This window comes from Python bivittatus, unplaced genomic scaffold, assembly GCF_059951505.1.
Source record: "Python bivittatus isolate LINGU-HERP-01145 unplaced genomic scaffold, Pbiv_v1 ctg000020_np1212, whole genome shotgun sequence".
Classification (NCBI taxonomy): Eukaryota; Metazoa; Chordata; class Lepidosauria; order Squamata; family Pythonidae; genus Python; species Python bivittatus.
In genome coordinates, this window is record NW_028277030.1 from 42,021,071 (window position 1) to 42,047,631 (window position 26,561).

A 26,561-nucleotide genomic window follows, 5' to 3' on the forward strand; every position below is an offset into this window, starting at 1 on the left:
TAACAAAAAGAAAAAAAAAAGGGAAATAAGGGGAACATTATTATAGCCATCTCTTATCCCTATACCAAAATTGTACCCTTTTGTTTCATTTAATTTATTATTCAAAAGTCACACATTCTTTCTCCCTAGACATCTGCCTTGATTTTTTTTTTAAGTGGTGACTTGGATTATGTGGCAAAACTGCCATAGCAAGAATATTATCTCCTCTTCTTAAGGCATTGATATATGTGTGTGATTATTATACTACTGTCTTTGAGTAGGAATTAAATGAACTGTCAAATAAAGGCTAACATGTTGATAAAACAAAGATCATTTGAATAAGACCTAGCTCCACTGTCAGCTACCACTTCTGGAGTTCAGGGTTCTTCTGATGATATGGAGTGCATCTCATCTGAATCAGTATGATATGATCAGGTGCTATTGGAATAATAAAATCATTGACCCTTCTTGTACCATATATTTGTATGGACTAGAGTCCTATTTTTCAGAGGTAAGTGATGATGATGCCATGGAAGATGGAAACAAATATTTTCCAAGTCTGTGAAAACATCATTAACAAATTTAGTTGTGCTTTTATCTAATCATTTTGTTATTCCTTGGCTTGAATTCCATGGGAGAACTATGCAGAATTAAATTAGTAAAAAATAAAAATATAGTATTGTAGGTAATAAGTACAGATTATACTGAAATTGTCAATTAAAAGTTTCTGCAATGGTCTCCAAGAAGATATTTTCTCTAACACATAAGTTAATTGAGTGTTTGCTTGTTTGTTTGTTTGTTTTCCTTTTAGGGTGAAAAAGGAGAAAAAGGAACAGATGGCATACCTGGAAGAGATGTAAGTTGATATGTATGTTTTATTTCACTTCTTTGTGGATTTATACACTTGCAGAGTTTGGTTTAGCAATCACTTGAAGAAGCAAATGGGAAAATCTCTTTTTCCTATACTTTTCAGTTTTCCTTTCCCTTTTTTAGTAAAATTTGATAACTCACCAGTTAGCCAAAGTTCTTTTAGTGGTAAGAAACATAGGTCATTCTGCGCTCCTGCAAGAAGGGTCTTTAATCCAGTGGAATCATCCATTAGCAGAATGAGAGGAAAGCTTATTTTCAGATATCTTGTATGTAGAGATGGATGGAAAACTCTTTAAAAATGTCCTCTTTACTGGTTCTAAAGATAAAAAACTTTCCTTAAGTTCTTATGTCCACAGAGCAGAGGGAACATTGGATGTAATCCAATAAAACTTTATATAAAATACAGTACAATTTTATATAAATCAACAAATACTTCAAAAGCAATGGAGATTTCTTTCTATGATTATTTAGCATTGTTTGCCATGTATTTTGTCCTTAGTGCCCTGATAAACTGTATTATTTAAGATATAGCTTATCAACTTTAGGTTTTTAATCAGATTTGTATCTGTTTTTGAAAGTAAAGAACATTGCATTTTCTCTATTCCATTTCACTGAGTTATTTCAGCCCACTTTTGTAACCTATCAATATCTTTTTAAATGTTGTTTTGGATGGGGGTGAAGAAGACTAAACTAGGAACCTCTAGCTCAGTGAATGGAATTAAAAATAAAAGCAGTGAAGTGTTGGCACTGAAGTGAGGGAATGCTGGAAGGAAAATTTTAGAGATTTGTATGGGAATGATAACACTATGTCAGGGATATAATAGCAATGCTATAAATGTTAGTATTCCAGAAAAAAAAACAACAGATGAAAAGTGTGTGATCACTGAAAAATGATAAGGATGCAGGTGTAGAGGGTATAACTGATATATTAAAATATGGATATGGATTGTTTATGGAGTGGCAGTGCACTGCATCCATGCCTGGCAACTGGAAGAGTGTCATTAGTCTTCCCCTTTTCAACGGGAAAAGTAAGAAGAGTGAATGCAAAAACTATAGGGAGATTTAATTAGTTAGCATAATTTGGAATGTGCTATGTAGTTTTATCCCCTTCATGGATCACTGCCTTGTCGTGGCGAAGGGGCTTGCGTAACTCAGTGAAGCCATGAGCTATACCGTGCAGGGCCACCCAAGACGGACAGGTCATGACAGAGAGTTCTGACAAAATGTGGTCCACTGGAGAAGGAAATGGCAACCCACTCCAGTATCCTTGCCAAGAAAACTCCATGGACAATGTCAAAAGGCTAAAAGACATGACGCCAGAAGATGAGCCCCTCAGGTCGGAAGGTGTCCAATATGCTACTAGGGAAGAGCGGAGGGCAATTCCAAGTTGCTCCAGAAAGAGTGAAGCAGCTGGGCCAAAGCCGAAAGGACGTTCAGCTGTGGATGTATCTGGAAGCGAAAAAAAAGTCCGATGCTGTAAAGAACAATATTGTATAGGTACATGGAATGTAAGATCTATGAACCAAGGCAAGCTGGATGTGGTCAAACATGAGATGACAAGATTGAACATCAACATCTTGGGAATCAGCGAATTGAAATGGACAGGAATGGGTGAATTTAATTCGGGTGACCATTATATCTACTACTGTGGGCAAGAAACCCTTAGAAGAAATGGAGTAGCACTCATAGTCAATAAGAGAGTGGGAAAGGCAGTAATGGGCTACAACCTCAAAAACGACAGAATGATCTCAGTGCGAATCCAAGGCAAACCGTTCAACATCACAGTAATCCAAGTCTATGCCCCAACCACTGATGCTGAAGAAGCTGAAGTTGACCGGTTCTATGAAGACCTACAACACCTTCTAGAACTAGCACCAAAAAAAGATATCCTTTTCATCATAGGGGATTGGAATGCTAAAGTAGGAAGTCAAGGAGTAATCGGAATAACAAGCAATTTTGGCCTTGGAGTACAAAATGAAGCAGGGCAAAGGCTAATAGAATTCTGTCAAGAGAACAAGCTAGTCATAGCAAACGCTCTTTTCCAACCACACAAGAGACGACTCTACACATGGACATCACCAGATGGTCAATACTGAAACCAGATTGATTATATACTTTGCAGCCAAAGATGGAGAAGCTCTATACAGACAGCAAAAACAAGACCAGGAGCTGACTGTGGCTCAGATCATGAGCTTCTTACTGCAAAATTTAGGCTTAAATTTGAAGAACGTAGGGAAAACCACTAGACCACTCAGGTATGACTTAGATCATATTCCTTGTGAGTACACAGTGAAGGTGATGAATAGATTTAGAGGATTAGATTTGGTAGACAGAGTGCCTGAAGAACTATGGATGGAGTTCCGTAACATTGTACAGGAGGCAGCAACTAAAACCATCCCAAAGAAAAAGAAATGCAAGAAAGCAAAATGGCTGTCTGATGAGGCTTTACAAATAGCTGTGGAAAAAAGGAATGCGAAAAGCAAGGATGAAAGGGAAAGATATAAGCAACTGAATGCAGATTTCCAGAGAATAGCAAGGAGAGATAAGAAGGCCTTCTTAAATGAATAATGCAAAGAAATCAAGGAAAACAATAGAATGGGGAAGACTAGAGATCTCTTCAAGAAAATTGGAGATATCAAAGGAACGTTTAGTGCAAAGATGGGCATGATAAAGGACAAAAAAGGCAGGGACCTAACAGAAGCAGAAGGGATTAAGAAGAGGTGGCAAGAATATACAGAAGAACTATACAAGAAAGATCTTAATGTCCCTGATGTCCATGCTGGTGTGATCACTGACCTTGAGCCAGACATCCTAGAGAGTGAAGTCAAGTGGGCTTTAGGAAGCATTACTAACAACAAAGCTAGTGGAGATGACAGTATTCCAGCTGAGTTATTTAAAATACTAAAAGATGATGCTGTTAAAGTGCTGCACTCAATATGCCAGCGAGTTTGGAAAACGCAACAGTGGCCACGGGATTGGAAAAGGTCAGTTTACGTTCCAATTCCAAAGAAGGGCAATGCCAAAGAATGCTCAAACTATCGCACAATTGCACTCATTTCACATGCTAGCAAGGTTATGCTCAAAATCCTACAAGCTAGGCTTCAGCAGTACGTGAATCGAGAACTACCAGATGTACAAGCTGGGTTTCGAAGAGGCAAAGGAACTAGAGATCAAATTGCCAACATTCGCTGGATCATGGAGAAAGCACAAGAGTTCCAGAAAAACATCTACTTCTGCTTCATTGACTATGCAAAAGCCTTTGATTGTGTGGATCACAACAAATTGTGGCAAATTCTTAAAGAGATGGGGGTACCAGACCATCTTACCTGTCTCCTGAGAAATCTGTATGCGGGTCAAGAAGCAACAGTTAGAACCGGTCATGGAACAACCGATTGGTTCAAAATAGGGAAAGGAGTACGACAAGGCTGTATACTGTCACCCTGCTTATTTAACCTATATGCAGAGTACATCATGAGAAATGCCGGGCTGGAAGAATCACAAGCCGGAATTAGGATTGCAAGGAGAAACATCAACAACCTCAGAGATGCAGATGATACCACCCTAATGGCAGAAAGTGAAGAAGAACTAAAGAGCCTCTTGATGAGGGTGAAAGAGGAGAGTGCAAAAGCTGGCTTGAAACTCAACATCAAAAAAACTAAGATCATGGCATCTGGACCCATCAATTCCTGGCAAATAGAAGGGGTAGAAATGGAAGCAGTAACATACTTCATTTATTTGGGCTCCAAGATCACCGCAGACGGAGACTGCAGCCATGAAATTAAAAGATGCTTGCTTCTTGGGAGGAAAGCTATGGCAAACCTAGATAGCATATTAAAAAGCAGAGACTTCACCTTGCCGACAAAGATCCGCATAGTCAAAGCTATGGTTTTTCCAGTAGTAATGTATGGCTGTGAGAGCTGGACCATAAAGAAGGCTGAGTGCTGAAGAATTGATGCCTTTGAATTGTGGTGCTGGAGAAGACTCTTAAGAGTCCCCTGGACTGCTAGGAGGTCAAACCAGTCAATCTTAAAGGAAATCGACCCTGATTGCTCATTGGAAGGATTGATAATGAAGCTCAAGCTCAGATACTTTGGTCACCTAATGCGAAGAAAGGACTCCTTGGAAAAGGCCCTGATGCTGGGAAAGATTGAAGGCAAAAGGAGAAGAGGACGGCAGAGGATGAGATGGTTAGATAGCATCACTGAAGCAATGAGCATGAAAGTGAGCAAACTCAGGGAGGCAGTGAAGGACAGGAAGGTCTGGCACGATATGGTTCATGGGGTCACGAAGAGTCGGACACGACTTAACGACTGAACAACAACAAATGTAGTTTTATGCTGGGTAGGGGGATCAAGACCAGATTTTTACTCTTTAGCAAGTAGCTGAAAAATATCAGAATGTGAGAAAGAAAGTTTATTGTCTGTATCTTAATTTAGATTAAGAATATGATGAGAAAATAATGAATTATGAAATGCTTTGGGCAAGCACAGAGTTGAAGGTTAGTTATAATTCAAAAAGAGTGGTATATGATGGAAGTAAAGCTTTCATTAAAAAAAACAAACAAACTGGAATGCTTAGCAAAATGAGGAAAAGGATATGTGATGCGGCCTTAATGGTTTAAATGTACTTATTGATAAAGATGTAAAGAATGCTTGTAATGTTAGACGTGTGTTGTTTAGAGACATGAATGGTGCAATATGAACTATGGATTAATATCTCAAAGACCAAGGTGCTTTTTTATTTTTTGACAAGGAAAAACTAGAGCAAGTAAATGAATTAGTGTACCTTAGTAAAAATTTTTAGTAAAGAGGAGGAATGGATGGAGAAATTTTTAGATAAGCAAATGTTGGTAGAAAGGTAGTAGGTAGTTGCTTTCAAGGAAGGAATGTGTTTGCTCAAAGAAGCAAAAATGGCTGTGTATAAGAGCATGCTTTTTCCCATTTGCGTATATAGAAGTGAGAGTTTGATATATAAGGAGAAACATAAAAATAAAATGAATGGACTGGGAATGTTGTTGTTTTTTTAAAGTGTAGTAAAACAAGAAGAAATGGGGTGAAAAATGAATGGGTGTGGAATAAATGTGGATTAAGTACAACATTTGAATTGATCGTACAGAAACAAATGAATAGGACTAAATTGTTTAACAAATATATGAAGAAAGTTTGAATGGATTGAGAGAAAGAAGTCCAAGAAAACTCTGGTGGAATGAAATTGATGAGATCCTCAGAAAGAGAGAAATGGGAAGTGTAAAGAACAAAGGCAATATATTAAGCAGCATATGGATGTGGAGGAAGCAAGGTTGGTTTGCAGAGATAGAGAGGTATGGAGAACTATATGAATGATGATGGTATTAAGTAGTTTCAGCTATTTTGTTTTATTTTTCTTAGTATTTCTTACTCCTTTCTTGCCCACTGTATAACACTGCATACCCTGAAAGGGAATAGCATGATAAATATGTATGTTTGTGTACATATTCCATTTGCTTTCTGAAATCTCATAACCGTTTTTGTTTATAGTCCACAGAAATTCAGTTGCTTAAATATCCATTCAGAAATCTGAATAGTGTAATTTGTATTTATGCTGTTCAAGCATGGGCATTAAGAAAGATTTTTTCCCTACTCGTTTCTCTTTGCTTGGTCTGTCTTCTTCTGACAGAACAAATATCACTTTAGATTTAACTCTTTGATTGCTTACATGCACAAGAACGATAAAAGTGAAATCAGATGTATTAAAACCCATCATTTAATTTAAAATGGCTACTTAAATGCTGATGTACCTCTAACTATTTCTTCCAAATGGTGAATTAATGTAATTTGTGCAGAAAGTGAAGTTTCCCAATTATGAGCATTTTGAACACTTTCTAATTTAATGTTTCTTGCCTGCCATAGGAGAGATGTTGCTTATCATTTTAATATCAAATTTTTCTCAACCAAATTTGTCGTGAAAACCACGTAGTAATTTTAGGGAAATCTTTAGATGGACGAGGACTTTTGAATCATAAATGCTCCTTCTCTTGTAGAAATAAACATGGCACATTTTAGAGTGCCAGTCATACCCATATAAGCCAATGTTAGAGTTCTGCATTGTTCGTTTTATTGTATTATTTCGTTAATGTCTTCCCAGAATTTTTCTCTTTTCAAAATGGCTCAGGCAATGTTGTATAAACTAGCATCACAAATAATAGTAGTAATAATAATAATAAAATCTGTTGCTGTTGCTCATTTCCATGTATGAAAGTTGGCATTGTTCCCTGGTATCAGAAAGTGCTTAATAACCCTTATGTCTGATGCTGTTTGAATGATAAGGTCTATTTTTAGTTGAAAATTTCTTTCACTTCCTCTTTTCACCCCCGTGATAGCGCTCAGATGTCTTTAACTACCTCTGTGAGGAGATAATAGGAGCTTAGTTCAGTATATCAAGAGGGATTAAGCTGGAATGAGATTACAGTTTTGAATTTATTTCAAATAGTGAATATTCCATGAAAATGTATTGCAAAGGATTCTAGCCTTTGCTGCAGCAAAATGTGAAAGTATTTTTATAGGAGTTAATTGGTATACTTAATGAGACTACTTTTGAGAATTATGTGTTTGGTTCAAGCAGATATAGAGATATTTTCATTCATGAAATTTTTAGTAGATGTAAAACAAATGGCATTCAAAAGTACTATCTTTTGAAAAACTGGGCGTGAACAAGCTGGATCCATACTACAGCCAGGAGTTGTCTCCAGAGTAACTTCCATTCCATTTCTTGAAAAGAAATAAAGTAAAATAAAGAAAATGTTACAAAAAGAAATATGTAAATATAGAAAATGGTACAAAAGCAAACTGGGATGAATTTATCCCTAAGTGCTATAAGTTTTCCATGTGTATTTATTGCTTTATGTCAGGTAATTCATTCCGTTCCTCTTTGATAGATCATCACTTTGGTTTGATGTTTATGAATTTCCAAGGCTTTATTTTGGTGATGTTTGTAATAATATACTGGTTCATTAAATAATGTCTCAGTGCCTTGTTGACTTTGTCTGGACCAGGGGCAAGACTCAGGCCTGGTTACTGTTTGGATGCGAGACCTCCATAAAATGCCAGGTCGCCAGACAAGATTGGGCAGTTGAAGAAAACACATGGAAGGCAACAGCAACCCACTTCTTTGTTGCCAAGAAAACATATCCATGATGTCAAAAAGAGTTGAGACTGATTTGGAAAAGGTCTTATTTACTTTCTCTGTGTGTGCGTGCATGCCTTAAAGTCAGCGTTGACTCCTGATGACTGCCTGGACAATTCCCTGCAGTTTTCTTGGCAAGGTTTTTCAGAAGTGGTTTGCCCTTGCCTGCTTCCTCAGGCTGAGAGAGACTGGCCCAAGGTCACCCAGCTGGCTTCGTGCCTAAGGCCGGACTAGAACTCACAGTCTCCTGGTTTCTAGCGTGGTGCCTTAACCACTACACCAAACTGGCTCTTCCTACTTACTTAATTAAATATGTTTCCTTATCTTTTCTGTTTTTTCCATAGGGTTTAAAAGGTGATACTGGTGATCATGGAATGACTGGTGCAAAGGGAGAAAAGGTATGCATGTGTGTCTACGTGCAAATAGTTATATTGAACTAAGAGGCCACTGAGAATTGGAGGACTGTGTAGTTGAAAGGACAGAAGAAATTGCTGAAAACAAAAGAATGAACAAGAAATACTAAGGGCTGCATCCAGTGCTGTAGTGTGGATGTTTTTGAAGATTAGCCTGAATATTAACAACTGCTTGGGAAGTGTTACTTGCCCAAGTTTTACCTAAGCAGGATAACTGTTTCCTTTTGCTCCTATGCAACTACTTCTTCCCCTCCCCTCATCTCCATCCAGTTTTGTTCGTGTTCTCTCTTTTTTCCTCTCCCTCTCCCTCTTCCTCTTCTGCTTGCAAGCATAAGTGCAAATACATTGCAGTCCTAAGCACTACGTGCATATCTGTCATGTCATTATACTGCCTCATTTGTAAATAACTTAATTATGTAGCAAATGTCCCTTTGGAGGTATTGCTCTATCCCATTAATATTATTAGACCTGATCATCTGTAGTGTTCTTTAATTAAAGATGGATCATGGCTTACCAGATTTGGTACTCTTGGTATTTTGTAGAGTAGTGTGACCCACCATCACTTCCACAACTGGATCCTTTCCCCTCAGTACATAAAGCAGACTCTCCCATCTATATGCCTGTCCCCTTGCGAGAGTCAGTACTTTCCTTATCTGAGGAAGGAAGCCATGATCCATGGCAAACGTATGCCACAATAGAAGAGTTGACCTTTTAAAAGTGCCACAAATTCATTGCTGCCATTTCATTATTTGCCACTTCATTGCTTCTTGCTTTGTACTCCTATACAATGTATGTCTCCCCTTCATCAGAAAACTTATGAACCTCAGCAAACCTTGACACTCCAGTCCTCCTATAGTTGAAGCAGACATTTGCCTAATTTGTATTTTAAATTAGGTAAACTGAATTTACCTAATCCAAATGTCTGAAACATATAGGGTAGGTGGGTTCAGGACCATGCATGTCCTTTTGTACATACACTTTTCTGCATATACCCCCTTGCATGTCACTGGCACATACCATTAACATCAGCTGGAATGGGATCTGAGCTTCTCCCTCCTACCACCCACAGTCAGAAACACTGATAGCAGAGAGAACAAGCTGTCTTTCTTCCCCCACTGCTTTCACATCATCACAATAATGCTCTTACTTCCTTTAGGATTCCTCCTAGGAATCAGGACAGTCTACATGAGCAGAGCAGGCTCACTTCTTTGAATTTAGAAATGCAGTCTGCCACACAAAAAAATGGTTAAAACATGCACCTTGCCAAGTGGTTTCAATGAAGCATTATGAAAATTACTTCCAAAAAATGCACAGATAGGGGAAATTGCCTTCAGATAGGAGGATATGATGAAAAAGTGTACAAAAATACAGCAGAAGAAATGCAAACCAAGTTTCATGATAGACATTTTAGAAATAGTTACAGAAGCTGATGCAGAAATAGGATTGAACAGACTTACTGTATATACTTACACATAAGTCCATTTGCTGATAAGCCGACCCTCGAATTTTTGACCAAAATACTGTACCATGAAAAATGAGCTACCACAAATAAGCCTGGATCTCCACTCAGATGATATCTTCTGACTTTGGGCTGCTCATCACTTTAATTTTCACTGTCTCATTAGATTTGTTTTAACTAAATTGAATAGAGACTAAATATATTGAATTAAGTATTTCAAATGATGCTGAGTGGACCATAGATGTCAAGCTAAGTATTTAAAATGTAGTGGCATTTTTTAAAAATTGCACTAATATGAGATTGCTGACTTTTGCTTTCTTCTTAATATTATAGGGTGATACAGGACCTCCAGGACCTGCTGCCCTTGCAGTAAGTACATTAATTTGGAAACAAAGAAGAAATCTTCTAGGTATTGGCTTGTATATATGATGGTGTTTTGTTTTGTTTTGTTTTGCACTGATGAATTTACCTAGCTAAATGAAATGATCACTTTCTCAGTTGTACAAAATGTGTAACTAGCAACCTATAAAATTAGTGAGAGGACTATTAGATTTGTTCGGCTGAATGCACTCTATTTCCACTTTCTTCAAAAGAGCTCTGGCTATCTCATTGTGTGAAATGAGATCATGCAAGCACTTGCAAAATAACCTGATAGGTGAAAAGAATATGTTACTCTGTTTATCACTTTTCATATTTAGTAATGCATTCAGAAGGACAACTGAGGTGCCGCAGTGCCTTTTCCCTAGCGCAGTGTTGACCAAACTTGGCCACTTTAAGATGAGTGGACTTCAACTCCCAGAATTCCCCAGCCAGCATGGCTGGCTGGGGAATTCTGGGAGTTGAAGTCCACTCATCTTAGAGTGGCCAAGTTTGGACAACACTGCCCTAGCGGAAGTAGATGCAGATAGCATCGTTTTCCTGATGGCTTTAAAACCAGTCACATGGGGAATGGACACGCCTTCAAAGATCTGGAAAATCAATCCCTTATGCTGCATTTTCCCCTAGCAGCCAAATGTATCTCTCGGAGCTTTTCGAGCAGAGGAAAATTATTGGGGGTATGACAGATGTAATAGAGATGGAAAACTGAGATTGGAGTCTAGCAGTCCTTGCTCAACTGTAACCTAATTGCAAAGAGCTATCAGATGTCTGGCAACATCCTTATTTAAATTTCATTTTATTTATTGGAACCTACATTCACTCCAGAATTGCCCCTCAAATACTGGGTTTAAAACCTGCCTCTATAAAGTCAGAGTTTGAAAACTGAGGTCCAACAGGGGAGTCACCTATGTACTAATAAGAAGAGTGACTATTACATTTTGGGCACCTAGGGGGAAAATGTTGTTTTTATTTTCCCTAGTGTCACCTACTTAGTAATCCAGATGAGTCAATTAAACTTTAACTAATAGACACAGAAACGCTTATAATAGTTGGCTTTGTCTACTCTCTATTTGAGCATGGAGCAATACTGAAAAAAGATCCAGTGGACTTTTTTTTCTAAGAAAAGTATTTGGAATTGGCCTGAAAAAATCATATAGACACATAAGCATGGCTGTAAGATAGTATAATTCCTCACTTAAAGCATAACTTCTTAACTTTAGACATGAATGTTTAATTTCCCACAATGTAGATTGTTTTCCTAATGTTAAAATAATGATGTTTTCAAGTCCTGATATCCCACAAGGGCCATGCAGTGACTGAACACCAGAGATGACAGCTTTATCTTCACAGTTTTGTCAAGGTGCTGAATTAAGGCAGAAGGAGTCAGGGCTTTTCTCTGAAATGACACAGTTGGCTAAGCTCCTCTCTCCTTTCTGGCATCCATAGCTTAAGCCTGTGGATGCCATGTCACAAGAGTGACAGGTGAAGGAAGGTGGTATGGTGATCTCTCTCATAAAGTATATGAAAACTATTCCTCTTGACATTTGATCCACAGCTTTTAGTTCCCCAGGAAAATGAGCATCCATTTTTACGTTCCTGTGGGCCTATCCCTTTTGGGAGTTATAAAATACTCATCCAGATGGCACCAAATGCTTAAGCAGAAGCCAAGGGTTAAGCCCGTCACAAGCAAAAACACCTAGATGTGCTTACTAAACAGATACTTGGAATGCTGGCTCCATATTCCTCAAGTCCTGGCTAAATGAAGCGTCAGATAACACATTTGGTACAAAGCAAACAGAATGAAGAAGTTAGTCATTCAGACCTAGACATGTTCTGTGGTTACTGCCACATACAGTTAATGCAGTTAACAAGTAGCATCATGCAGTTTCAAGACAGAACTAGCCCAAGATACTTTTGCTGCCTGAAGTGGAGCAGTAAATAATACTCTCCTATCCTTTTAGCCAAGTGCAGATTATCTAAATGCATCCTAATTATTTTAACACATGTGACCCTAGAATATCACAAGCACGTCTCCTATCACTAATAGTATAATAACATGGATGGATGGATGGCAGTTTGCTGATCTTTTGTATTCCATATCTTCCACCAAAGATAGCCTCTTCATTCTATTGATCAAGCTGGCTGTGGAATTATATCAGTACAGACAAAGCAGACCCTGTACTTTATTCTGTCTTGAATCCTATCTTATCCTCAAAAGAATGATGCTCTTTCAGCAGAATTCCACTCATGTCTTGCCATTAGAAGACACAAATGGCATTTTTTCCAGATTCTCCATCTCATAAAATCTGCTCTAGAGAATTTTGAAATCTTTTGGAATTGTGTACATGGCAGCATGGAGATTATAAAGAGGAGATAAAATCAGTAAATTCCTCTTCCTCTAGCACAACATTCTATTTCAAAAACTCTTATTTGGACAGCAGGAGTCCTTTTATTCATAGAAAAATATTCAATCATTATCCAATCAAATGACATAATAGGATTATTGCTATTATTATTATTGTTTTATTATTTTATTTAATTAAATCTGTGTCCTATTTTTCTCTCTGTCCAACACTCAAAAAAACCCTACAGCAATTAAAAAGACAAGTTATAAGACATATGAATAAAATCAAGACAATTAAAATCAAGGTAAATTTAAAATCAGTATCATTAAAATCAAAACTTAGTTCAACTAATTGTTAAAAGGTTGGTGAAAGAGATTGTTGTTGTTTTTTTTCTACATACTGGGAAAATGGGGGCCAAATTAACATTGTTTGGGAATTCATTCCATATCCTAGGCTGGGTTCACAAAGGAGAAGGTCCAGATAAATAAGTTTCTGGCAAAAAGGGCCTTTTCTAAAGTGCTTCTGCTGATCTGAGTAACTGGGCAGGTTCATAGTGAGAGAGGCCATTCCTCATCTTAAATTGTGCCTGGTAGACAACTGGCAACCACTGCAGATCTTTCACATAGAGGCATTATTAGCCTAGCCACTTCATTTTGCACCAACTGCAATTCCCAGATGTTTTTCAAAGGCAGACCCATGTAAAGCATGTTGCAGTAGTTAAGATGGAATATGATCAAGGCATGGATAACCACTGACACATCTGACCAGCTCATGAAGGGTCCAGTTGTCTCACTAACCATAGTTGTACAAACACACTCTTTGCCACAGCTATTACCTGCAAATCCAGTAACCATTGTTGATCAAGAAATCTCTTTATGAGGGAATGCAACCCCATGCCAGATAGGTTTTTCTTCAGTCCCGAAGTCAGCTTTCTTTTTACCAAAGACATCTTTGTCTTGCCTGGGGTTAATTTCAGTTTGTTTTTCCTCATTCAACCCATTATCAAGTTTAAGCAGCTTTCAAGGGTGCTGATTGCTTCCTTGGAATGAGATGGTGGAGGGTAATAGAGATTGGTGTCATCAGCATAGTGATGGTACCCCATTTCAAAACTCCAAATTATCTGTGCCAGTGGGTTTGATGTACAAATGTAAAACAGCATAGGAACAAGATAAGGTCCTGTGGAACACCATAGCTTAACAAAATAGTTGTTGGACAGTAGTCTCCCAGCACCACTTCTGGGTGCATCCCTACAGGAAGGATTGGAATTGCTGCAAAGCAGGGCACCAAAAGCCCAGAAGGATTGAAAAGAATCAAAACCTAATCCAGAGAAAGGGCTCTATAATCCTCTAGATGTTATTGAAGTCATATTCTTCATTAGGATCTCTGTTTATCCTATGTATGAGTTCTGTACTTTCTATAGTTGAACATAAATTGAGCGTATATCCTCAGTGCCCACAATCTCATAATATCTAATCCCATTGAATAGATCTTGCATAATATTAAATTTAAATTTCTCTAAGAAAAAAAGTCTGAATGGTTTATTTACTTATCAGGCTCCCAAGTTTTGCTGTGATGTAATCACACTTATTTGAATATTAATTTAAATCTACTCTATAAGACTTCACGGACAAAATGGTTTATAGTTAATTCAAGTAATGCTTTATATCAAATCTTGTTAAAATTTTAGAAGTAGGCCATAAACCTTCTTACATTTTTAACAAGGTGTTATGTAGATTATGGACTGAAATTCTGCACATAGATTTTTACCACATCTCAAGTTTGCCTTTCTCTTAACATAAAGGTTTTAAAACACTTTCTGTCTGATTTTCATAATGTTAAAAGGATGGACTGCTTCAGATTAGTTAGACATTCTTGTAATTTCTTCATTATTTTGGCTAATAATTCTTATTACTGTTTTTGTTAATTTCTGATCTACCTCTATTAATAGTTTTAAAGTGCCATAGTGATATGTGATCAGTTAATATATGACTATATTTTGTTCCAATTTATGCTAATAGTAGAATAACAATGGATTTTTCCCCATTTTTCTTAATATTTTATAAATCTTACCTAATTTCTACCCTTCCTTCCTTCCTTCCTTCCTTCCTTCCTTCCTTCCTTCCTTCCTTCCTTCCTTCCTTCCTTCCTTCCTTCTCAATTCTCTAGTATCTTTAAAAATGCATTTCTTTAAAAAATAGGATTACTTCACTATACGTACTAAGTAGCGTGTTTCCAGACAGCTGCTTCCCAATTTAGTAATTAAAACACATTATACAGGGTTTTTTGTCTTTCCTTTCTGAAAGGATTTTTTAGGATAAGGAAAAAGATCAAAGAAGCAAAAGGAAGATGGGCCATTTACACCTAAAGTCTTATCCTAATCAAGCTCAGTTCCTGGTGACTTTGTGGAATGCTCCATGGATTTTTCTTGGTAGCAGTAACTGGTTTGATAGTACCTTTTCTTCGTATCCTCAGTCTTCAAAGTTGAGTCAAATCAAGACTGAGTTATCTAGGCCCAGCATTTTATTTAATCCCCTATTATTAATACCATAATAGAATGGTATTGTATATTTAATCTTAGTTTATTTTACCTGCAAGCAGTGGGAATATCCTGTCAATGCAAATGTCTCTAAAGGACTGAAATATGTTACTGTCACTTTATACAATTTTTATCTAGTAATTTTTTAGCAATAAAACAAAAATTCTCTAAGGAATTGGCTTTGCCTCTGAAAAATGTCATTGTAAATAAATAAATATGTTTATATTCTGTGTAACTAACAAAAATATTTGAGTTTTTCATTTAAAAAAAGAATGAAAATAGTTTGAGGTCCCTTCTGTTACTAATGCACTATAAAGTCATATTAAGTATTATTTTGGCATTAAATTATGCAACTGAGATTATTTTGTACATGGAAGTTTATAAACTCTGAAATTAATCACCTATTGACAATGAAATAGTTGCCATGCACTACTGAAATTGAGAGACATGAAAATTAACATACACACCAACAACTGAAATCCTTGAAAATATAACTTTAATTTTGCTTATACTTTCATTGTTGCAGGAACTATCTGTTTCCTGGTGTTTTTTCTCATGGCACCACTCAATATCACAAAGCCCAGAGCTCTACCTTGGCAGCTTGTGATGTGTACCTGGGACCTTCTTCTGCAGAACGCTGGGGTAGTTCAAAGTGAACTGCACTACTTCAGGCATCCATGTAGGCATGGATCGTATTTTATCACAATTCTCACTAGGAAAAACTCCCTTCAAGCAGAAAACTAGCATAATGAGAGCCAGTGTGATGCAGTGATTAAGATGTTGGACAGTGGAGACCCAGGTTCTACTCTACCCTTAGCCATGGAATGAACACTTACTGGATGACAGTGGGCCAGTCAGTCTCTTTCAGCCCAATCTATTTCACAGGGTTGTTGGGGGGAAGCATAGGACTTTACAGGGATTAAATATAAATTCATAACAAATAAAAATACTACTCACTAATAGGGCTCAGGCTGTGATAGTCTTTCTGGTTAATATGCTAACTTTGCTAAGACATTACTTTTTATATAATGAAGCAGGACATTATTTACCATACCCCTTCAGAGATTTTCTGACTTGGAGGGCCACCATGGTATATAACAAACTAATTCTCAGAAACGTGCAGACATAGACATGCGTAAAAGCAACTTGGGTGTAAGTCATTCTCACTAATGTAGTGGTGGAAACCCTGGTTTGACATGTAAAAACTGGCAGAAACGTTTTGAGAGCCAGTGTGGTATATACAGTGGTTAACGTGAATCTAGCCTCAGCCATGGAAGCTCTCAGTGGTTAACTTTGGACTGGTCATGCTCTTTCAGCCCAATTTACCTCATACAGTGGTGGTTATGGGGAAAAATAAGTCTTGTACTGCATTTAAGCATATACCAAATAAAAAGACTAAATATTATCTGATAAGAGATAGACTTGGAAATATAATAGATGATGTAGGATTAAGATGATATTATATTGTTGATTTATATCCTACATTTATACTCATTAGTTGCAGATATGGCAGAGAAGGTTAGTTGGCTGGTCATGGTAGGACTCAGACTGAGTAGTGCCTCTGGGTATCACCTTGATGGGCTAGAACAAATGGCAAAACCTCTCAAGCCAATAGTCCATTTGGTTAAGAGTGGGTGTGAGTTGCTCTTCTTGCTCTGCCTCCAAAGTCATAAAGATTCCTCTCCCCCCTCCCCATGTCAAGTAGGAATATGTACAAAGAGAAGACTTCATAGATGTCCATACTCCTCATATAGGGATTAGAGGTGGAATAACGAAGCTGATCATTTTCCAGTAGTAATGTATGGCTGTGAGAGCTGGAACATAAAGAAGGCTGAGTGCTGAAGAATTGATGCCTTTGAACTGTGGTGCTGGAGAAGACTCTTAAGAGTCCCCTGGACCGCTAGGAGATCAAACCAGTCAATCTTAAAGAAAATCAACCCTGATTGCTCATTGGAAGGATTGATAATGAAGCTCAAGCTCAGATACTTTGGTCACCTAATGCGAAGAGAGGACTCTTTGGAAAAGACCCTGATGCTGGGAAAGATTGAAGGCAAAAGGAGAAGAGGACAGCAGAGGATGAGATGGTTAGATAGCATTGCTGAAACAATGAGCATGAAAGTGAGCAAACTCAGGGAGGCAGTGAAGGACAGGAAGGCCTGGCATGATATGGTACATGGGGTCACGAAAAGTTGGACACAACTTAACGACTGAACAACAACAACAACAACAACAAGGAAGGTGAAGGTCTTTGTCACTCTGGAGCCAGCGATGCCATTTCTATGCCTTTTTAATTGTAAGGAACACCTTCATCTGATTTAACACATGCCACTTCATGTTATGAAGACAATGCAAACATGTATATGCTTCTTTCTGTTATTTTGGATGGGTGGATGGGTGTAGGAACTGAAATTTGCCTTAAATTCAAACAAGGCCTCAGCCTTAACATTTTGTCTTCCAGGTTGTCATTTTTAATGTTTTATCATGACCAGGGAATTTAAGATGCGGAAATCAGCCAGAACCTCTTTGGAGCCTTGTAGACAAACTGATATATTTACACAAAATATCAGCAGGTTTGGGGAAACTCTTGGCGTTGATAAGCCACAAAAGAACACAGAGAGAGAGAACCCCAATAGCAGCCCAAACGTGCCCAGTAATATTTTGGGAGGCTAGAGGCTAGGTTGTAAAGGATTATTAGGGTTGGGCAGCTGGAGATATTCAGGGAATCTGAAGGTGGACTACGAAGCTGTGAGTGGGGACAGCTATGCTGAACTCAGCAGGGATGAATGTGGAAACCTGGAGATGTTAGGGAATGTGGGGGAGTCTGAGGAATCCATGGTGGGTGGAGCAGGTGAGTAGAGCAGAGAATAGCTGGAGAAACAGCACATGGAAAGAAAAGAGAGTTAGGACATTGTGAGCTGCGGTTTTTGTGCCATACAGCTTGGACAACAGGCTAAACTACTAGTGATGTAAAAAGGAAGCAGAGGCTGTCCGTTTCCTCTTAGCCAAATCTGAGGTAGGAAGTGTTTGACCCCCAAGGGGAAGTTTAACTTCTGTGATTTCATATAACATGTCACCATAATGCAGCCAGTTTATGGTTAATGAATTAAGCATGAGGAATGTTCCTGGGTATATAAGCCAGGGAGGAAAAAAATTAAAAAATGAGAGAAGGAACTCTGTGAAGTAATTAATCTTTATTAAAAATATTTACATTATTAATTGAATCCAGCTGTACCTTCTAGCTGAGACAGATCATCTGGCAATTTAATTTTTGTAGCATCTTTTGAGCTCATCTCAATTTTTTATCACTTTCACTGCTGAATGTATGAGTACAGTATGATATCAAGTCTAGCCAAAATCAAGAGGTCAAGCTAGTCATGCTATGAAGAATTTGAGACATGCTAATTTAAGAAAAGTTGTCATGTACGACCTATGTATTTTATTTAAATGCCCCATTCTAATATCTCCACTAGAGCCTTCTTTTGCAAGGACTAATTCATACCTCTCTTTTGGATAAAACAGAAATGTTGTTCCAGGGATAAAGGAACTGGCCTTGTTTGGTATGAATGATAAATCATCTGAAGTTGACCTCAATTCTTTTTACTTTAAAATATGCAAAACATACTTGGCTGTACAGAAAGCTTTTTTTTTTAATGGTTTGATGATATAAGACAGAGAACAGCTCTGTAGTTATGAATACAAAGATTCCCTTTTGTTGGCTTCATAAATATATGTCACCCAGGTTGCAAAGCTGATTTAAGAGAGGAAAAATTCAAATCTTGGTCACGCATCTTGTGTACTGATCTGAAGTTTGAAAACAAAATCAATGAAAGCCATGAACCTAAAGCCATGTCATCCAAAGTAATATCATTTAATTTAAATCAGCTAGAGCTTTCTCAAGTGACTGGTTTGAGATTACATAGGACAACATGTAGTAGTGTGAGACCTAGAAACCTGTTCATCCCAAAGATGATATTCTCTCATCAATGTTGTGGGGCGAAAACTGAAAATGGGTGGGGGCAACACTATATGCAGAACTACTTCATAAAGACCAACCTCAACATGCCTAATTTACACACACATATACACACACACACTCCATATAGGGACCCAAAGATGCTTTTGCTGTAATAATTGGGAGTATAAGTTTCTATACCTCTTGTGTCCTTGTCTTTTGAAGCCTCGAATTCCAGTTGTTCCTATAATTACAGTAGCTTGATTGAATATCTCTTCTGAATTTCCCTATTATATAGGCTTCTCCTAGAAATTTTTTTAATCAAAAAAATTATTTGAGGGGGGCAGGATTTACCTTACAGATCCCCATTCTTCTTTTCTATGTTTCATAAAGATATTGAGGAGAAAGAAAGGAAAAGTTATGTTTTTCCTACCTAGTTTTTCTATTGTCACCTCTATACCCCTTTCCTTCCCCTCCTCCAAATAAAATCCGAAGCATTACTCCTTGGTTTGCTACAGCATTCCTTCCTATTACTCCTTTTTCTATGACTACATTCACAGTTTACCCACCCACCATTTGCTTTTTTGGATATACTTTGCTTCTAAAATGTATCTTTTAGCAAAGCCTAAATCTCTTCAAATGCTCTCCCAAGTACAAAGACATTCCACTATCCAGGCTATTTCTTTATAATCTTTATGTGTGCTCTGCTTTTGTGTATTTCAGTAAGCATGCTAGTTTCTGGATCAATGATCATGCTGACTGAAGATGATGAGAGTTGTAATCATATATATATTGAGGCATCAGGATAGTCAAGGCTCCCCTGAAGCCTTGGTCTCACCATTCAGAATAGTGGAGAGCATAGAAAAATGTCTATGTGCAAAAATTAATATACAAAATAACCCTCAGATATAGAAGCTACCATTTATTCATAAAGCAGGCTGACATTCTTTCTTCAATGTATATGCAGTTCAAAACTTAGCACGTAGTGTTCATTAAAAAATATCAAGCAAGAACTGCTAACTTCTGCAGTTGAAACAGCCTTTCCAATTAAAGCAGTGTGACCTTTCTATGCACCTGAGCATCTGCTAACCACAACCATAAGAACCTATATGAATATGCTTGAAATTAAACTTTATTTATGAAGGTTTGCTTACTATTTTAGCAATACAGAGCAACTACTTTAAGATACATTAATGAGGGAAGTAACATTTGAAAACTGCCTATGTTTACAGAGCGTGCCAGGAATAGAAGGTCCTCAAGGCCCACCTGGAAAAGAAGGTCAGCGGGTGAGTAAATATGGCAACAACTGACAGATACTAATTTCTCATACTGTGTGTGCTTCACAATTGGATTATCAGAAAAAATCTTTGGGCCTCAAACACGCACAATATCACTCTGCAGTTACAGTACAGTATTAAAGCAACTCAACTTGGTTCAGGCTTCTGGCCAAGCCTGAAAAAAAGGATGCTGCTGCTTTAAGGAATTAACTTATTAACATTAATGCAACTTTTAAAGCAATAGCACCTTTTTCTTCAGATTTACACAGCAGCCCAAAGCATTTATTCCAGGTAACTTTCAAAGCATGCACAACCCATTGACTTCTCTCAGCATTCTTTTTAGAACATAAACCAGCAAGCTTAGCATATTATGCAAGTCAGCTTAGTAATGCTGAAGTGACTAAAGAAAATATTGCTAAAGTATGCAATAATTGCTGGTAACTGAAGTTCATACTGAGGTTCACTCACAGCATAAATATGTTTGGACCTTGCCCGTTAAGTGTATTATAATTATAAAGTGTAAGTACCTGAAGCATCGTTTATAGGGTTGCATACGGTAATACAGTGATTCTAGGTGAGAAGAAACCTTCCTTTTGAAATGAAAGCAATTTAAAAAGTCAACTCAGTGCAAACAGTAAAAATAGTACAAACAAACATTTTCTGAAATGTTCTTCCTGTCAATAAAGGAATAGGAAAGGAAAAGAAATATTAGAATTTAGCAAGAAGCTTAAAATAAGTAACTTTTTAAACTTTTTTAGGAGGCACTTAAAAGCTCAATCTTTGGTTTGAGTAAAAAAAGGATTCAGCTTGCTATTCTTAGTATTTTGCATATATGACTACTAGCAGTAGTCTTTCTTTAGAAGTTGAATTTACCAAAGTCATGTCTCACTATTATTACGACTCTGGAAGAGAAGAAATAGTGTTAAAGAAAGTAATCATCCTCCATTCTGTACCAGATGCTAAGGACGTTAGATTCTCTCCCAATAATACTGCAGCTTCTGATTAAAAATCCTTAAGGGAAGAAGGATGAAAATTGTGTTGATGTTTGCAATTTTAGCACTTGTTTCTTACTTAGAGTGTACCTATAGTTACATAAATATTACATTTGAAAAGGTAGAATGATCCAGACTTTGAAGGCTCCTAGCCATAATAAAAATTATGATGTAACTTGAAGATGTAACTTGAATATTTTTAAGGAAAATAAATTAGCACATGTCTAAATGTAAAGTCCCAGTCAAGTGGCTTTCCTATTTCCCCACAGTCTTATGATTGGCCTTGGCTTTAGGTAGAAGATGTCTTATCTTTGGTCATATATAATTAAACCAGTTATAACCACAGTTTTCTTATATCTCCACCCAAATTAGCAGTCCTTGCTCTAGGAATGTGGAATGCACGACAGAGCTGGAATTTAATCCTTTCCTTGTCTCTTTTTTTTAAAGAAAGAAGCCAATCTTTAGAAGTACTATGCATTTGTATTAATTGCCATGAAGATGGTGGAATGGCTTTGGTGGGTGGCAGATTGTATCAAGTGGTGTCATTTAATGCAGATACCAGAATGATACCCACTGATTTAAAAAATTAATAGCATGGTTGCCATGTCATTGGACAGCTAAAATTTGCACATTCACTATATTCCCATATATAATCTCATGAGTTTGTAGCCATTTTCATTAAAAAAAACAAGGTATTCTGTTTTTTGAGTTTGGCACCTGCAACTTTGTGTGCAAAGCTGTTCTGTCTGGGGAAAAAAAAAAAATCTGACATCTGCTCTTCTGAATAGTTTTGGATTATGAGGTGTGGGTGGGAATGGAGAGACCAAGGAGAAGTCTTTTTCCGTTAGTGAAATTATGTTTGTGTGCTGTTGGATGCCTGTTATTAACAAAAGACTTCGTTGAAGTTTTTTCCACATAGATCTAGAAAAAGAAAGGTTCATCAAGAACTACTTTTGCATTTACTTACTGGCTTTAACTAAGATTACTGCAGAATTATATCTTTACCAAATAACTAAATTTTCCATTGCTGCCTCCTCCTTTACTCTTTAAGTTTCAGCTAGCTGTTTCTTTCAGCTTTGCACATTTATTCCAGAACAAGCAGAAGTTACCATAGAAACAAGGCCTCAAAGTTCTCAAGTGTAGAGTAAGCATTCTGGGTTTTGAAAAAAATGTACATTACAAATTGTGAAATGAAAACTTATCTTTTCAAACGTTTCTTCTAAAAGATTTACTAGGATTTTGCAGCTGGAGGCCTGCCTATTTAGCTCAGAGGCATTTCAGATCTAGCCTTCAGAACAGACTTTTCTTCTGCTATTATTCATTACAACTGATACTAGATCTCTTAACGTAACTGCTAGTGAGGTGGCAAAGGAAGGACAAACTAGGACTATGGCATCTACAAACACAATGCTATATTTACTTCTGAAAGTGTATGAATATGATCCCTATTTGGGCAAATATTAGCTTTAAGAGATTACAGGTAGTCCTTGTTTAGTGACTATAATTGGGACCAGTGACTTGGTCATTAAGCGAAGTGGTCACTAAGTGAAATCATGACTGTGCTTACTTCAGCTTTCTTTTACTTTACAGCACTGCAAAGGTTGTAAACGCAAGGATTGGTCGTAAAGTTATTTTTTCATCACCATGAACAATTGGTATATGAGGCAGTTTAAATGAGGACTACCTGTACTTAAATTAGGAAACTAAAGTAGTAAAGGAAAAGGATTGAATCCCATTCCCCAAATCATAGTATTAATGGAGGGGGCGGGGGCATAGCCTGTTTTGAGAGAGAAAAATGTAAACCTCAGATATTCCATCATAATTTTCTTACATGATTTTTAGTTCATCCCTTAAGTCATGGGAATAAGTCGCTGAACTAAGCCAGTCTTCCAGGCCCTTTGGCATTTGTCCAATTCAAAATATGGCCTTGGTTAAGAATTTGCTAGACAAAAATTGAATAGAATAGGAAGTAAGGTCCCCATTATATTCTTTTCAGAGGGCCTTGTGTAGGCAAACATTAGCAAATCAGTACGCAGAAATGAGACAATACGGTATGGAGCGATACATTTTGGCAAGATATTTCAAAATAGCTTATTTCCTTCTTTCTATTGTTGCATATGCATTGTTTAATGCATATATTAGTAGTTTCAAGTCTGATTACCTTTCAGGGGTTTCAGTGATGAGCCGGGACATTATTTGTATCGTTCTTCATTTTGCTCTGCCATTTCCATGAATTAATCTTTCCCCTTGCTATTTAAAGCTACTGCAAGAAAAATGAACATGAAAACCTATTTAGAGAAGTAATGGAACAACTGCAGTTTTAGTGGAAACCACATGAAAGACCTTTTTTTTTTTTAATCAGAACTCCAAGCATGCGAAACTTTCACTGCAGTGGACTTTCAAATCGCATTACCTCAGTTCAGATTCATTTAGACACAGCTGAAATGAAGCTTGCAATACCCTAGACTAAACCAAGCAGAGATGATTAAACAGTTTTTAAACTGTTAGTACTGCTGAAAAATGAGGAACTTTCCTGGATCCATTTAATAGGTCCTTGTTAATGAAAAGGACTCTTTTAGTAAAAAAATCCTCCTGTCCAGAATAACCCCAAGAATCAGCTATTATTACATGAATCCAGTGGTTGCTTTGCCTTAACGGAAAGTACTACCACATGCACAACATTGTCAGGCCCAGCCCAAGAACAACGATGAAACAGTCCAGTCCAGTCCAGTTCCTTATTAGCTTACACCTTATAGACAGAATCTTGCCAAACTAAATCTATACTACAGCAACTAGTGGATATATCCTGGGAGATTCTAGGGAGTGGCTATCCTGAATCTCTTTCTGTTCTCACGCTGCCCCTGAGGACTATGTTGCCTCTTGTCTCCTTTCCCCTCCTGGAATGCACCCCCTCCTTCCCCATAGCCTTGATCTCCCACATCACTCTCCTCCTCGTAGATACATTCCATCACAAAGACAGATCCCTGTTGTTTTGCTGAACCCTCTTAAAAGGCCAGGGGGGAGTAGGAATTGGAATGGAGTGTCCTGGAGGATGGCCAGGCTGAGGGAATGAAAGAGTGAATAGGAAAACCTCCCATTACAATAGCATGTTGCAGGTCAACAATTATATTCCAGACTCCGTATGGGAAGTTATTTTATTGAAATATTTGAAAATGAAAAGAAATATACAAATATCAATCTTTCATGCATCAGCTGTCTGAGGATGGATGGATGGATGGATGGATGGATGGATGGATGGATGGATGGATGGATATTCATACATACATATATAAACAAACACACATAAACGAACAACAAGCACACATGCTCTATATTGGTACCTGATACGGCTATAAGAGCAAAGGACAAAAAGAAAAAAAGTGAACTGCTAGAACCACATGCTTAGCTATTTGTTATGCCCACTTTTTTTCACATGAAGACCCCAAGTAAATGTAAAATATTCAGACAAAAGCAAGGCAGTAATGGTAAGCTAAAATGCAATGGGCTTAGCATGATGTATAAACACAGTCATTGACAGTGTCTTTTGGGAGAAAGAATACATAGTAATGTGAAGAAACTACCCCATAATACACTACATCCCATAATATACCACATCTCATTGTTTAAATAATACAGAAGAAGGGAGAGAGAAAGGGATGATGAGAAAAGAAGACCATCTTCTTTGTGACTACTACTGTCCCATTCCTTGTATTAAAATAAGAGAGGGTATTTTGAGTGTCAGCAGAGGGAACAAGCAGTCAAGCACTTTCTCTTGAGTGGAAAGTGGACACTGAGTTTGGAAGACATGCATCTCCTTTTTAGGCAGGATTTCTGACCCCCCCAATTTGGGAAAATTCTTGTGGCACCTTTGTTTGCCCATAGGACTGAAACCTCATAAGGATATGTAACAATCTGAGGACTTCCTTCCTACCTTTTTTAAATTATTCAGCCTCCTTATATCTTCACCTACTTAAATGACTCCCTGATCAGAATTATAAAAAATCATAAAGTTATAACAATCAGCTGTTACTACTTGAAAATAGGCACTTAGGTATTTATTATAAATACCTAACAATGAATAGTTTCTTTCCTCTTCCTGCTACTCTTCTCCATTTCATATGAAATGGGAAGGTTGGGGATGGGGGGTGGGGGGTACTGCTATGAGATCTGGCCTCAAGACTCCAGAAGACTACTGGATGGCAGGTCAGATTTAGTAGCCAGGTGTGAGTGGAGAGGGTTAGGGTTACACTAAAATCCAAAGACGGATGCAATTAATAAAATGTATTTATTAAATAAGTAATTAAAAGTATCCTGAAATATTACATTTATATACTTGACTAGAAAATATCTTGTCCCATTAGGAAAAGGAACCAGGATTGTAGGTGCTACATAGCCCAGTCCTATGAACTATACACTTAATTCCATTCAGTTCAGCATGCATGGAATTCAAGGCTTGCTTATCCAAGTTCTTTTATTTACATAATTTTAGAGAGAACGAACCTTAAAAAACAAACATTAAAAACATTCCATAATACAAGCAGCAATATCATTAAAAAAGACTAGGAGACAGCATATTCAGTGTTACAATGTAGCCATTTCAACAAATTTCCATTTCCTTGAACTCCCCAAGCCTGTTAACATGGCCACATTTTGAGGGACTTCCAGAAGGCTACCAAGGATGGGGCCAGTCTCACCTTGGAGGAATGATGTTCCAGAGGGGGACGCCATGGCAGAAAAGGCCTCCCTCCTGGGTCCCACCAGATGTAACTGTTCAACAGATGGGACCCATAGCATGTAAGGTTTGCCCCGTTCGACAGAGAAACTCCCGTGACACGTGTGGTTCACAAAAGAGGTTTACTCATGCGTAACGTAGCAGTCACAAGCAAAGCCAGGACTGGCTTGGTACATTTACATTACTCCTTTATAGTTGTCTCAATCCCCCCGCGGGCCCCGTTGCTAGGTTACATATTACAAATTAAATTGCAGATTGCCCCCTGTCGTCCCCCCCTTCTACTGGAATGGCAGGTTCAGCCCAGTTCTCTCCGTTTCTTTGATTGTTGTTGCCTGTGGCGTGGTCGTTGCCTTCGTTGGGGCTTCTGTCGCGCACCCAGCCGGGAGCATCCCCTCGCGCGCTGATCTTTTCCTCAATTCCGCGGCTCTCTCCTTTGTCCATAGCGCCCGCGGCCCTCTGGCGTTAAC

The 26,561-nt window shown here is 37.7% G+C and overlaps 1 protein-coding gene across 1 annotated transcript in view; it reads left to right on the top strand.

Moving 5' to 3' along the window:
- The window catches only part of COL19A1 (collagen type XIX alpha 1 chain), a 219,644-nt gene that overhangs the window by 100,769 nt on the left and 92,314 nt on the right, over positions 1–26,561 (top strand). Inside the window, exons 11-14 of the mRNA XM_088137595.1 lie at positions 791–835; positions 8,355–8,408; positions 10,216–10,251; positions 20,326–20,379. Coding sequence (XP_087993721.1) covers positions 791–835; positions 8,355–8,408; positions 10,216–10,251; positions 20,326–20,379 — 189 coding nt within the window. The remainder of the gene's footprint in view (positions 1–790; positions 836–8,354; positions 8,409–10,215; positions 10,252–20,325; positions 20,380–26,561) is intronic.